Source organism: Oratosquilla oratoria, chromosome 28 (genome assembly GCF_046742065.1).
Source record: "Oratosquilla oratoria isolate Oo_2021 chromosome 28, ASM4674206v1, whole genome shotgun sequence".
NCBI classification, from domain to species: Eukaryota; Metazoa; Arthropoda; class Malacostraca; order Stomatopoda; family Squillidae; genus Oratosquilla; species Oratosquilla oratoria.
Genome location: NC_134804.1, coordinates 34,813,289 through 34,828,906, shown reverse-complemented (window position 1 = coordinate 34,828,906; position 15,618 = coordinate 34,813,289). Strand labels below are relative to the sequence as shown.

The window sequence follows — 15,618 nt, the reverse complement described above, 5'->3', positions numbered from 1 at the left end:
CAGATTGTCAGTGCTGATTGGTGGTCTTGGATGAAGTGTAAAAGGTACTGCAGGTTTTATTTAGTGGATTCTATGTACTATATGCTAAATATACTGAGATAATTGTGGATACACAAGAACCTTGATCTCCTTTCATGGGTGATCTATAGGTAATGTCTGTGTGCATCCAATGATTACTCATAGTGCCATATTTTGTGTGCAATGGCCAGGGTGACAATCTTGCTGTTAATTGTATTAAGTCATCAATGGAAGAACATACATACATACATATACCAAGGCTTTTTCCCCCTTCCAAGGGAGGTAGCCACAAAGGGAAAGGCATAAAAACACTCCCACCCATTTCATCCCTAAATACACTCCACACCCCTCCCACCCTTCCTCTCATCTGAGCACCTCCTGGATGACGGGTCATCCCTGAACCCTGCCCACCGCCCTGGGTCAGAAGCAGTGTCGCAAGACACAGTACATCCACAGCAAGGCCGCTTCATTTAATCGGCGACCCCCCCTCTCCGTCCCCCTTTGCATATAAGGAGAGGACGGGGGACAATGGAAGAACAAAAAGAAAAAATATAAATTTTCATATTCAAGGCACAGATAGGTAGAATATGTGCATTTGGTACAAATACTAAATACTATTTATGACTGTAAACAAAACAGCATCTGCACTCTGGTATACAATCATACATGCACCGACCACATACCACATAATCTCGTATGTATTTAACATACTCTGATAAGGCAGTGGGTACTGTCTATATTGAAATATAACTGGCACTGTACTTTAGAAATTATTTTAAGGAATATCAACGAGCCTCAAGTTACAGATTTTGAGTACAAAGAGATACAATGATTCTCTAACAAACAAACTTTAGCAAATATCTTTATATTTTTCCTTAAATCTAATTAAAAAAAAAAATTGCAGATACTGTAATATTTACATTCATCACTTAGACAAAATGTAGTGGCACATTTGTAAATAATAATCACAAAGAACTCACAGTTGGAATAAAAGGAAACTTAGAAGAAAGTATAACTTCTATATTTCGGCTAATAGCTATAGCCCTCATCACTTTCCTGAAGAGGGCTATAGCTATTAGCCGAAATATAGAAGTTATACTTTCTTCTAAGTTTCCTTTTATTCCAACTGTGGGTTCTTTGTGAATATTATTTACATTCATGTTAATGTGTATTTCTGGATGTTGGAAGGAGATAAAATAGTGTGGCGATCACACCACAATATGGTTATTCTGAATATAAATTATTCATGGAGACTCCTGTGCAACAAGAAATAATGCTGGAAGTTTTGATTTACAGGCAATCGTACACTATGGGAGTTCGGATGGGCCTATGGTGTGGGATGGGGCGCTGCCATATTTCTCTTTGGTGCCGTGGTGCTGCTGCTCTGTGACCAGGAAGAAGAAGAAATTTATTACAAGGAACGTACCATCATTCATGCCGACAATGACTCCAGGTGTGTGCGTGCACCAGCGTGTGCATGAACCATTGAATGAACTGTATTTGTATATGTATTGTATGTCTGCGTGCGTTTAGAGGTCCTCCTCGCACCTCCCCTGCATTATAATTGAGTCTCACGTCAACGTACAGGAAACAAAGTCCCTTGACTGGGTGGATGGATGGATGGGAAATTTAACTTGTATGTCATAAATGTTAAGGTAAGATTACCCAATGTCACAACATTAATGGAAAGAGTCAAAGTTAATGTAGAAATTATCATATATTTTTATGTCCGTAGATACAAAGAGGGCGTCACATCTGTGTTGCTTGTTTAGTTGTCACTCCGTGCTCAAGCGTAGGTGTGCAGGGCAGGCAATTCTGAACCCACGCGAACAGCAACTTCGACATGCCTGACTTAGGGGTTAGGGTTGTCTAGCAGGCATCCACACAAGTTACATGAATGCGTGACATGCGTGGTAAGGTCAGGTCATATCCTCAAGACAACTCTGACACTCACTTGCCTTTCCTCAAAGGTTGATGAGGAAACCCAAGCCCGTGGTAGTGGGTGGCTTTGCGGATTGCTCGGGTAGCGTCGTTGCTGTCGGCGGAGGTTCGGGATGTCCTGTCTGATGCGGACGTGGACAAGCGCGGTGGGTTGGTGACTTTCCTTCGGTGGTAGCATCTGGTGTATTTTTTTGGTGCGCTTTGCTGCTACAAGGGCCCGCCCGCGTGGGAGGGAGTGCATGGCGGGCAGGTTCTGGGGGTCCTTCTTCTGCTTGTGTGGGGGGAATCTTCAGCTTGTCGCATTTTGCTCTTGGGCTGCAGGAAGAATGACCTAGGGTTGTGCTTTTTGTAACAGCTGCATTTGACCCGAGTCATAAGGTTCGGGTTCTACTCTAAGTCACTAGTAAGACAGAGTTCATAGTTTGTATCATTATTTTTGATGGAGGGTCATGTTGGGAGATTGTAGTCATAATGCCATGCAGTGATGTCTTTGAGCATGTTTTGTCGTGTGATGGAGCTTCCATTTACAATGGCTGCACTCCAAAGGTAGACGTTTGCATGTGTGGCACTGGGCGCAGCAGCTGGTACCAGAAGCTGGCACCAGCAGCACAGCTCAGGGTCAGTGCATCTGGTGCTGGCTTCCAAGACGCCATTGGTGTTAGCTCGTCTGGTTGGGGATGGTGTTTTTTCCAAAGCTTGTAGGAGTGCAAGGAAAGTAAGGTTGTCCCAATGATGGTACCCTGAGAGGTTCTTTGGAGCAAGTATTTGCACTCCTTAGGATGTCCCTGGAATGTGTGGAGGCTAAACCACTTTACCCACAATACCGACTAGTGTCCAGTATATGTGCCTGTGTATTAATTCTTTTTCATTCAATTGCAGGGCTTAATGACTCGACCAAAACCGTCCAAACAAGGAAGAGTGGCAAGGAGAAGTGTGCAGAAGGAGCACAACCTCAAGCAGTCTGGTTGCTCGCAGGTTTCATGCCAGCATTTGAGCTGAAGCAGAGTCCCTATGAACTTTTGGCTTTGCTTAACACCTGTCTTCAGGGTCTGTGGCTTCACAGCACCTACATGTTCCTGGACCACTAAGGCTCTGCATGGCTGTTGCTGCTAAATGTGTCACCTTCATGCTGTGGTTGATCTCCAAGTTCTTTTGAAGTGGCAGAGACACATTGCTATTGATTCTGAAAGCTTGCTTATCAGAGGTGCAGTGCTGTACCTGTATGATCTGAGGCATTGCATGTTAAACGGGTCATTACAAGATAATGTAGGGAGGCAGCAGCACAAGTGTCTCTGTGGTTACTAATTCCTCCTTTACAACAGCATTTCCAGGAGGTAGTATCCCTGATCATCTTCACCTGCCTCTGTGTAAAGCAACAGCCATATTCATTTGTTTTTGATCGTGTCTCCACATTGGATCACACGCATTTGTTTTCAGCAGTCTCTCTACAATGCATTCGTCACGTTCATCATAGCATAGTTGACGTATCTTCACCTTGTTCAGGGTGTAGTATCTTTATCTTGTCCCAGGTGTCTTGTTCTTGAAGTCCAGTTTCTTCTCCTGTCATACTTCCTGATCTCCTGCATGTCATTTTCTTAATGATGGATTTTTTTAATAGTTCTTTCTACTTTGACTACTGATACAGACATAACAAATCTCACTTCATGAATGCAGTGTTTCCGTTTGATCAGAGCAGCAGTTGATCCAGAGATACAAGGCATGCTGGATCCAGTGCACAACCCCCTTCTTATGACAGAGTCTTTTTAATGCTGACAAGCTCCGTAGGGAAGTGATATTTATTGTTTTAATGCATCACATCTGCAATTGAGGAAAGTGGATAACATCTTATGGTGGTACACATGTATGTTGATACACAGGCGATAGTCATGGTGATCCACATAGTCTATCTTCTCTATTTGTGTGGCCAGTGAGAAAAGTGTGTGAGAAAACTCCTAATCTCTGGGGCTGCATGGGGTCCAGGTGGACAAATCCCAAGCTTGTCATGGTTGACTGACTGTGGGTGCTTATTTTGTATCCCAGCTACCATAGAATGGGTTCTCGTATATCTACAGGTAGTACACTAGGGCTGTTGATTGGTAAAACTAATTTGGTCCCTTCCAGTGCACAGTAAGTTGAGCCTTGCAGTGCACAAGGCTACAGCAAGAACATCACATAATTTGCACATGCAAACCTGCCCAAGTTCACAGCTAGACATATTCTGAAAGGTTCCTGGCTGTGTGGGGCCAAGAGTGACAGACACATGTACTGTTACATAGCATAATGCACAGGTATTGACCCTTGCCTTCCAGTAATAATGCTAGAATGCTTGAATAAAAGAACTCGTGATTTGTCATCACCCTTCCAAATCAGCTCAACTCCTTGTAATGTTGACTTGTTCACATATTCAATACACATGTTTCCCAGTAACTGTAAGCTTTAGTTTGCATATTAAGACAAGAAGAGACCACATCAAAATACATAGCTAGAAGCCTTGCCACAGCAACTCAAGCTTCAGTCCCTTGGAGACATGTGACCGGTCATGACCAGTGTCATGAATACCACAGCTGTTCCTATATAATACATACTGATGGATGTAGAGCAATAAACATCCCAGTGGATGTCACGATTGCCCATGTAATGCGTCAGTGTTGAATGCATGGAGAGTAGCAGTACTCTGTTCAAACTTGGCTTGGCTTGCATTGGACTTGCATTAATCTGAATGTGAAGGAAATGAATGTAGTAGCCCTTCATACCTCACGCTTGACCACGGGCCTGGATGCTGCAGGTTATGTTGTACTGGCACTTGACTACAGATGTATAAAAAGTAATAGAAATAATTTTGCCAAATATCTTTAACTTTTTTTTCTGTGCTTTATTCTTTTTTTACTTGTTAGTTTGGAACAAATTAAATACTTCCTAGACTATCATTATATTGTTACAATTCTGTTGGTACATATTTTTTCCATCTTTTAGTAGGAGATAGTGCCAGCAGCAAGCCCTGCAGCTTTCAGACTAGTTCACACCTGCATAGTTACATATGAAATTCAGGACATATCTTCTCTTTTGTTGTTGGTGGCCCTACCACAGCTTTAAGTGCCCAAACCCTCGCTTCTCTGTACACAGCATACAGGGAGTCTTCATTGTTATGATGGACACCACTTGTACAGTGAGGACTGCCACAGCTGGTGTCCAAAAAGGAGAACTAGTTTTGTTTAACCAAGTTTATATTGTGGAAAGTAAACTGACATATTGGTTTTGTGTACAGTTGTGACAATCAGTTCACCACACTTAGAACCAAGAGCATTGGAAGCTCAGCACAAAGTTGTAAAAGTAGAAATTGACAATGCAACCAGGTGCTGAACGTGGAAAACTTTTCAAGCCCACCTTTGCAGTCTATCATAGATGTTTTGGAACTACACGGTCAACAACAACAGGAATTAAGACTTCATATAAAAAAAATTGTGTAGATGTAGCTCAAGTTTTTATATACAGGAAAGGATCTTTTCTACTGATAGAGGTGTTGAAAATGGCAGAGGGAGAGATTGGACATGGAAAGGTTTTGGTGTTTGTTGCTTTCTGCCTTAGAGCAAAGAGTCTACCAGAGGATCAGAAGAGATGGAAACTCTAGACTTTTTGCCGAATGAACCAAAAGCATATCTTTATTTGTATGGTTTAGATAGCATTGGATGTAGAATTTTATAATAAATATGTTAAAATACAGATGCAGCATCTCGGTTGTGAAGAATAAATAAGTCCATTCAATTTGTTTTATACAAGTTCCAAATAAAGAATTACAGTAATAATGATAGTAATACTGATAATAGTAATAATAATAATAATAATAATCATAATAATATTAATGATAATAATAATTATAATAATAATGTTACCAAAATTTTTATCAAAGAGTTGATCACAGCTTTTGCATTAAATGTCAGTCAATTAGATCATTCTAGAGGAGTGAAGTTCCATGTATCATAAAGTGCTTCTAGTTTTACTTTGTAGTAATCATGTTGCTCTTACTTGACAGCTAGAGTCTCTGAAGGTTAGAATTAAGGCTGGTACTAGTCATGTGCTCTTCACGGTTCATGTGCACTTATTTCTTGCTCATTTCTTCTTAATTTTATGTTGCCAAGTCTAAGCATATCACTGTTCTTATTGTGATTGTTATTGTGGACCTATTTGTGGATGAGCACTTGGTTCATTAGATTCATTTTGTCATATTTTTTTTTTCTTCATCTTCTTTTTAGGATTACTCGAGTATCTCATTTGAAAAAGAAACTCTTGTTAAATGCCACCCTTCCAGTCCCCATGCCTAAGGATAGATGCCCCAGTAAAGGATACCATGATTAGTTTCCTTTCTGTAAGACCTGCGTGTATGTCTGGTCCTTTGAATAGCAATAAGATAATTGATGAGAAGATTGGTCTTGTGTCATTGTTGGTTTATTATTGACTTTCAAACCAAGGCAGACACTCCACCGGATTGTTTTCACTGTCTGTAAATTCTAGAATTTATGTACATTAATAAAGTCTTTAATATATCATTGATATACACTTTGTTGTTTTTCTTTTCCACTAAAGTAAAGAGGAAACTATGTATCTATTCATGTCCACTTCTCACTAGAAAATCCAAGGTTAGTAGTAATACAGTCTCTGCTCACCATAATTGTTGCCAATAAGCTCCCAAGTATTCCTGTTGTACACCTGTCTAAGCAGATCCAAATCTTGTAGAGTATTATAAATAAATTGAAGATAAGGATCTACACATACAAAGTGAGAAACCTTGCAGAGCACAAACTGGAGAAATCATTGGAACTAGAGAACATCAACTGGGTTCATGGGACAATGTGAGGTTTAAAGAAAGGAGGAAAAACTTGTGCACCAACCCGACAGTTATCATTTGTTTTACAATAGAGTGGAATAAGATGCTTGATTAACCGAGACTGCAGGTAATGTAGTGAAATCCACTAATGAATTGTGATTAGGTTATGTGAAAGATACACATGTATAGCAAAAGGTCCCATCTTTGTTATAAGAGGTGGCTGAATGAAAGCTTATACCCACACTTCACCCATCCAAAACTTGTTTATTGTCCCTTCTATCTTAGGTCCTTGTGGATGAAGGGTTATCTTGGTTCTCCACCCACTGCTCTAGCCAGAGGCAATGCAACTAGACACAGCACTTACATAGCAAAATCTGACAGCCAAAGCCAGTTTACCCCCAGTGTTTCATTACATGGCAAACCTGCCCCCTTCATTTAGTGGAGACTTTACAGAGCAGGGAAGAAGAAATCCCCTTAGGCTGCATCAATTTCTCATTCACCACTCTCCACTCACATCCATCTCCTTTCTATGTTCAGCAGACATTTCTCTTGCACCCAAAGCTCCTTTCACATCATTTATCAACCACATTCTTACTCCTCCTTTCAAGGATATTCCATCTGCCTTCACCTTCCACACTTTTTGCTAGACTCTATTCACTCATTTTTTCCATTTACCCATAGCATTCCTGTATTCTATGATTTACCCTGTCTGCCAACTCTCCCTGTCCTTTACCCTCACTTCTCACTCTATCCATCCTTATAATCTCCACCATACTTCTGAAAAAAACAGCTTTCCATACAGAGTGGTGGATGTCTGGAACAAGCATAGTTCCCCTTCCTGTAGAATACAACTAGGTAAATAAATACATTTACCCTTTTCCTTTCTGTCTCCTTTAAATTCCATCTCTGCTCCAGACAGTGTCATGGGCAAAGTCACCCTTTCATACAATAGAATCTTCTTTTTACATTGCATCTTCACATACCTATTTCTCATGATACTTTTCATTCTCACCAGACATTTATTTGCTTCCTTATTCTATAATTCATTTCAATCCCAGTTCCTCCATTCCCTGCCACATGTGACCCTAAACACTTAGAGCTCTTCACTTTCTCCAGACTCTCTCTGGCTTGCAGGAGTGCCCCATGTTTGAATTAGGAAAGTTAAATACCACAAGACACTGTTTATATACTTTGATTCCACAAATGCCTTACCTTGTGGAGGTCTCTCTTGTGTAGGCCACTTTGGTGAGAGAGCAAGTACTCTGAACTTTCCAGCCATAGTGGCGAGGCAGTGAGGCAGTTGGTAGTAGGTGATACCTCAGAGGGTCTCCTGCACCTTTGCCAAGGGTGTGAGGCTATTGCTATTACCTGTGTCAAGGCCTGAGTGGGTCACTCAACTATGGTAGCTAATTTCAGGACCAAAGACAGTGTTTCCATGCTTTGATACCACAAGTATCATGACCCTGATGCATGTTTCTGGTATTCAAGCCTCTTTGGTAAGAAAGTGACAACTTTTATTTTTCTGCTTCTGGTAGCACAATGAGGTGGTTCCTATGCCCCATCCAAGGGTATTAGACTATTGCCACTACCCATGCCATGGCTTATGATGGACATTCTACCATTGAGGCCAGTTTAGCAAGAATCTCTGACTGAAGTTTCTACATTCTTGGTATGGGTGGTATCTAAGGCAGGGAGACACTATCTTTGGTTGTGGGTGACCTATAAAGCCAAGAATGTGGCATATTTGAGAGATTGGATAAATCAAAGTGCTTGGATTCTAATAGGACTGACAATATGCACTATAAGGGATTTGTGGGAAAACCTTGTTCCAGCAGTGGCATTCCTCAGGGAGATAGGACTGCTCAGCCAGACGGTCTAGGGAACAACAACAACTAGTAGATTGGCTCAACTAAGCCATGGCATGTGGATGGGCAATGGCCTATTGGACAAAACTAGGGCATGGGGCTATTCCAAGATATGGCTTGTTCCTAGGGGCTACCCACACTGCTGTATCCTTGTACTTTGCATTTCATTCACATCATGAGACTTGTGACAGTCTTCTCACATTCAGACAAGAAATTCCAGTGATGAAAGAGTCTCATTGCCTAAGTGCCATCTAATCAAGTTCTATGCTAATCATGGGTAAATATAATATTGAGTGTCACAGGTCTACAGAGTTGGACAGTGCTACCATTGAGACTCATCAGTGGGATTGAGGTGTCTGTGTCCACCATATCAAGACCTCTAAGACCAATTCTTATACAAAATAATGTATAATAGAGAAGTACTGTACATTAGACTTTGATTAGCCCCATTAACCCTCCTTAGATATGGTCCAACACAGATACACTGCCACCTGGGGAGAATAATTCTAAGTGTTTACTTTTACACAGAGTAGCTTGCATGGCAGAGAAAACCCTCAAACCCGTGGCTTATATTAAATCATCTTGAATAAGCCAGAACAAATTTTCTTAATGTCAACCAGGAACTCTACTCAATTTTTCATCCTCCTAGGTGACAACACTTTAGGGAAGGAGGTCTTGCCATTTTGAATAAAATTGTCTGGCTTTAGAAATAAAATATTTCAGGTTCACCCAGTGCTTTCAATGGGTTCATAAGCCTCCTGAATAAGAGCCTCTCTAAAGCATGAGGTCCTTCTAATCTAAATAAAATCCTCTGGCATTACCCATAAAATCTCCACATGTCCCCACACACTGATGGTTCTGAGGTCAGGTGACCCATGACTGCCTTGTGGAGGTTTTATTTCCTTATCTGGTTTTCATGGGGGTGGGTAGTCTGTCTATTGCCCAAATATGAATACGTAAGAATACTACAGGCTGGACATTGTTAGTTTGATTTTAGAGGTTTCCTTCTCCTACTCTTTGACTGAAGAGGACCCTATGAGGTAGCAAAGGATTTGAAATTGGTGATTCTTTTCCTGGGAGATGCAGGGATTACCTGTCATCCAGTAGGAGCCAAGAAAATAGGGAGGGAGGGGTGGTGAACGGGAGTGGAGTATGTGGGGATGAAATAGGTGGGAGTGGATTTATGCCTTTTAACTTTGGCTACCTCCCTTGTATGGGGGAAAGAGCCCTTGGTATATGTATGTTGTTTTGGCCCACAACACTGACTATGCAACTCATCCTCATAGTTATGGGGAAAGGTTTCCCAACCACCATCTGAGAGGCAAACCCCAATGCCATATACCCTTGGCAGGTCCAAGTCATAGAGACAAGTCCTCCACTAATGGGTAAACACAAGAATGTGAGGCCAAAGCCAAAGAAGTGTCCATCAGGATCATCCGTCATTGTATAACATCTGTCCATAAGTTTCCATCAGTTCCTTAGGACTGCCCTGCATTGGATTCTGTCTCTCTGATGGAACCATTTTCCTGGAGGGACCATCTGTTCACTGGGACCATCTATCCATTGGGTTTGGTCAGTTCATCTGGACTGCCTTCCATTCATCAGATTACATCAGTACTTCAGGACTGCTAAAATTTAAGTTCCAAGGGTCACCACAGGGTTCTATTGGGTTCATCAGACCAAAGAATAAGAATACTTGAAAGGTAGGAGATCCTTCTGACATTAATAAAATTACCTGGTATTAGGCAGATAAAAAAAATTTAGTAACTAAGGAGCCACTGGACAAAATCATATCATGGGCAGGAGATTCCTCATAGTTTAATAATTTCTTAATTCTACAGAGCTGCATAGAACATGTGCTCTTTATTCACTGGCACAGTGGGAAAACTAAAATGTGACCGGAACACTTACAAAAATGTATATACATATCCATAAACCTAAAACCATAAAGAACCTTTCATCAGAAGACTCAGTAGTCAGAATTTTGATCAGTGTTAGTTATGGTATAATTTAAATGAAAAACTGCTGCAATGTAGGTTAGGTTAGTATATTTTATGAAGTATATTTTGTTTCTAATTAATATATTTCATTAAGTATATTTTATCATTCAAGTGGCACTCAGGGTATACAATAAGCTATATTCCTAGGGCTGAGACTGAAATATTTCCTCAACAAAACTTTTTTGGACTACAGGATATCTTAACCATTTTTCTGAGTAGCGGTCCTTCTAACTACAGTAGTGGGCCTTCTATCTACGGGGCCTTGTGACTACTTCCGAGTACAGAGGTCGACTTTTCTCTAGACTACATTTCTACTAAAGCATCTTGTCTGAACATGTAATGACCTAAGTCTTATCACACCAAATATACTATAAACATAAATATATTTTCATTGCTTAAACATCAGTCATTATTGTTTTCATATTTTCTTGGTACTTTTTATACTTGTACACATAGTTCTGCCGGGAGTTTAATATTCTTATGGGGTCAAGTGTATGCGGTGTTGAACGGACAATACCCCAGTCAGTGAAAACTGTCATGCCCGGACAAAACCCCAGTGGCAATCTGCAGGTGGTGTTAGGTTTGGTTTGGTTAGGTTATGCCTTCCCCCCCCCCAATCTTCCTGTTGGGGTTTTGTCTGCTATGTAGATTAGGGTTTTGTCCGTTTGGCATTCCTATGTGTTCGTATGCGGTATATAATCAGATCTACGTGTGATATCTAATGTTGAATTTTCAAGTGTTCTCTTGGCATAATTCCAATTAACGTTAACGTATCTGTGTTCAGGGAATCTATTATTTTTGTTTTCACATGATTGATTTCAGAAAAAAATCTACATTAGCGCTTTAATGAGACAGGCATAACCACTTGGTCATCAAGTTTCCCATTCGAATTTCCGGACATGCATTTTTGTGTTCCGTAGCAAATGCCACTCATGATCAATTATCTCATTCTCAGGGACAATTATTGGAAAATGATACTAATACTTTGAGAGATTCAAAATGGATTAGTAAGTTCAAATCTGTGTGGAACCTTCGATGCTTTCTTAAAACAAAGATTGAGACATCTTTGTCTGAAGTTCACGATATGTTTACCTCGATGGAATAGCATGTGCGGAATAAAGCGGTTACCCGACCACTCAATTACATATCTTTTAAGGGAAGCTAATTAGCCGGGTTCAGTTTTCACTTTTGCAAGTTCTTGGCGAACTTAAAACGGACCCCAATGCAGAATCCCTTCCCCGTGTCTCTCTACAGTCAATGGCTAAATTTCTGTGGGTTTTGCAGTAGTAAAATTACCCTAAAATTATTTTTCATATTTCTACCCTGTAACCAAGACGGTGCTCAAATTAACCCAAAACAGGGTATTTACCCTGCACTTGGCAGCTCTGCTGATGGCTCCCCGTAGCAGCAGATTTGGTAAAGTTCCTCGCAACAATTTGGTCTAAACTTGGTTTACCACGTAATCATGATTAATCGATCGATTTAGTTTATGGCGTAAGCATGCGGTCATGAAACGATTCAACTATTTCAGTGGGAAAAGCGACTTTTTAGATTCACCTAGAAATTTCATATACCCACTTCTAACATAAAAATCACGTCTGTATGTAATGCCGTTATTCTTATTAAAAACATGTATTTAATTTGGTGTTTTCCCACGAAGTAGTGGTATGAGGACACCGCTTTTCTCATCAGGAAATGACGTTTTAGGGACGAATTGGATATTGGAACCAGCAAATTTTCCACACAGCTATCTTCCTGTTGGGATCGGGGTTTATTTGTGGGGTATCTTTGAGTTATTTTTGAGAAGTAATATTGATAGGTAACTAAGAAATAGTAAAAGAGGCGTGATTAATGTTGCATATTTTACATCATCGCTCTCGTCGGATGTCGTAAGCGTAGAACAGCTGATTATAGTGATAGAGCTGCAGCACAGATAATTCCCCTCGAAGAAAAGAAGGTATGTGTTACTGCTGTAAATGTTTTTGTATTCAACACCCCAATATATTGAAATATAGCCATATTAGGATTAGAGAAAAAGGAGAATGCCAAATATATAAAGATGTAGGATTATTGTCATTGTATATGGAAGATATGTATTGGAATTGGGGATTGATTGTATACATGTGTGTTGAGGGAAAGATATAACTGGTTACATACTATGAAGGGAAGACCTGCATTGATATGTATAGCATTTACGGATATATGCAAGGTAAGGTGTCTAATGAACGTTCAGTCAGCATAAGATAACTCTTAGCGGGAAGGGAGAGGTGTTAAATGAATAAATCACATATTCATGAATTTATTCATTGCCAACTCCTTTCGGTTTCATTTCCCTCTCGCACACATTCCTGTAATGAAAACCATAAAAAAAAAAAACGCTCGGGCATAGTGACCTATTGAAAGAAAAAATAGGATCTTATCAAGATGAGCGAACGTAACATTTCCATGTCAAGAACAGCTAACCCAATTATCTCATGTAAAAGAATGACGAACCCAAATGTCTTCATGTAAGAATACCAAACCCTTAACAAATGAACTAATTTATGAACAAATAAAATAGCAACAACTTTCCATGAAAATAGAAATAATTTCGTTATTGAAAGGATATTAGTAATTTAGTTATTTTTAGAAGCACACCTACGCGATATAGTAATAGAAAATTAGATAATAATTTTGTAAATTATAATACATCAACGTAGTACATGTTATTCTTGGCGGAAATCAATAACAGAAACAGTTGTCTAACGCTATAAACACACTCGGTGGCGCGGTTGATAGAGTACTGAACTGCCAGTACGGAGGTTCAGCATTACCTGGTTCGAATCCTGCCTAGGGCCGAAATTATTTCGGTATCGCTGTGCTTCGGGTCGTTACTCTGACTCTCGTGGGTGGGGAGTTGGGTGTGTGTGTGTAAGGGCATAGCATTACCCATAGATCGGTCATACGAGCTCTGAGCTCTCTTTCGGGAGGGAAATAGCTGTCGATCACGAGTCCAACACGCGATCCAAAGACCAAGGTGAATACACGAAGTTGCGTAGACTCGATTAGACGCAATCTTTGTTTTGATAAATTCGGAGGTCTGAGACTACGACGACTGCCTGACGACCTATACGAGTAGAATTACAGGTACCGCATTACTAAATACAGGTTAGGTTGGGTTAGAATACACGAATTTAGCATACTTTAATTTCCTCGACCTCCGCCTTTACCAAAACAAAGGACAATTTATAGTTTCACCCAACCAACGATTTACAAAGGATGACAAAGGCGGAGCATGTCGACAGGAGACCTTTTGGTCCATATCTAGGTCGGATGCGAAAAAAAAATCATAATAATAAAATAATAAATAAAAACTATAATAATATAAATAACAAAATACATAAATGCATAGGTATAGTTAAATATAAACAAACAGGTAAATAGTAAATAATAATAAATCGACATATAACTAATAATAATAAATGAAAATCAGACAGACAAATGATAACAAAACAAAAACAAATAATATAAAATAAATTATAATCATTACAGCATCTTGCTTAGGTGAGCGAGTGAGTTGTCCACTTTCCTCTTTGTGTAGGTAATAAATTCTTTATATATAGTTTAACGTCACAAACTCCTCCCATCGGAAGGCTAGGACGGTGCCACCTCACAGAGGGCTTTGTAGCATGGAATTTAATGAACCATGCCCTTGGTTCAACTTTGCCGGTGGCAAGATTCGAACCGCCTTCCCCTCGACCTTCGCCGCAAGTAACGACGCCCTAACCCTCTCAGCCAACGAACTGCCTACAAATTCATATTTTTTGTAAATGCCAGGGGGTTCAAATGAATTACCGAAATGGCATTCCTTGTATCCGAAATGAGATATGCAGATTCGAGATTGTTTAAATAAACAATATTGCCATATAGACTTGTAAAATGGAATATGATTGGTGAAAGGGGGAGAAAATTAATTTGGTTCTCAATTGTAAGATCACGCCCATTGGGGAAGATTAAATATAAAGTTAAAGATCATTGGTCTAAAATAATCACTACGTCACTGCAAAGCTCACGTAGGATCTTGTATACATGCTCACGGGGGATTCCTTTGGAGCACGCTGTATAAGAATTAACTGAAGAAAGATACAGAAGGAAAAAATCTATTTGGTTCTCCTGGTCAGATGATTATAACTAAATGGAACTTGACAAAGTTGGATGATTGGAGGCTACAGGGCCTACCAATTAAAATATCCAATGTACTAGATCCATAAGTTAGGACCGGAAGGGCGAGAAGAGTCGTCAGGATTAACAGCGGGAAGAGGGGAAACAATGAGGAACACAGTAATAAAAGGAGAAAACAAGGGGTAGAAAGTGACGAATGTGGGAAAAGGCGGGCGACAGGAACAAAGGTGGGTGAAATCCTTCCATGTTCTTAATTTTTGCCTTATGCTTTGCCCAGTATAATTTTGTAGTGTGTGAATGCCTGTCTGCAAGTCAATTAAGTGCAAAGTGGTTGGCGGTTAGAGAAGTAATGTATTTTGTCCAATTCATAAATGTATTATTTTATTTACATTTTAATTCCCGTCGAATAAGTGATTTGATCTTCACCCAGTCAATCACTGGTAAGCTATCTTCCCCAAGTAATAACATTACAACCGCCGTGCACGTAGATCTATCCACCTTGAGGGTGCCTGGATATCTGAAAACAGGAACTTTGAGAATTGCAGTTGGTTGTTGGTTGTTCATTTACTTAACCAACTGTTTATGTAATTTCATAAAGGTTAATTAGTGAACAGAAGCTTTGGAAGTTAAAGGCCAGAGTGCAATAGGTAATGTAATTTTTCTAAACCACCCACTCCCTTTTAGAAATGTTGTAAACTATCCCAGTCGATTCCATCATCGTAATAGTCATATTTTGATTCGAAGATACGGGTTTATAAGAGCGAATTTCCTAAGATCCCCGAGACGCACTCATCGGCGGAATGTCATAGTA

General features: G+C 40.0%; 1 protein-coding gene across 2 annotated transcripts in view; it reads left to right on the top strand.

Annotated features, from left to right (window-relative positions):
* The window catches only part of LOC143040307 (transmembrane protein 47), a 51,736-nt gene extending 45,223 nt beyond the window's left edge, over nucleotides 1-6,513 (top strand). Inside the window, exons 6-8 of one of the 2 annotated variants that reach the window (XM_076211197.1) lie at nucleotides 1,315-1,471; nucleotides 1,989-2,105; nucleotides 2,839-2,988. In XM_076211197.1, coding sequence (XP_076067312.1) covers nucleotides 1,315-1,471; nucleotides 1,989-2,085 — 254 coding nt within the window. In that variant the 3' untranslated portion in view covers nucleotides 2,086-2,105; nucleotides 2,839-2,988. Of the gene's footprint in view, nucleotides 1-1,314; nucleotides 1,472-1,988; nucleotides 2,106-2,838 lie in introns of both variants that reach the window. The other variant, XM_076211198.1, reaches the window with a different exon arrangement.
* The last annotated feature ends 9,105 nt before the right edge of the window (nucleotides 6,514-15,618 follow it).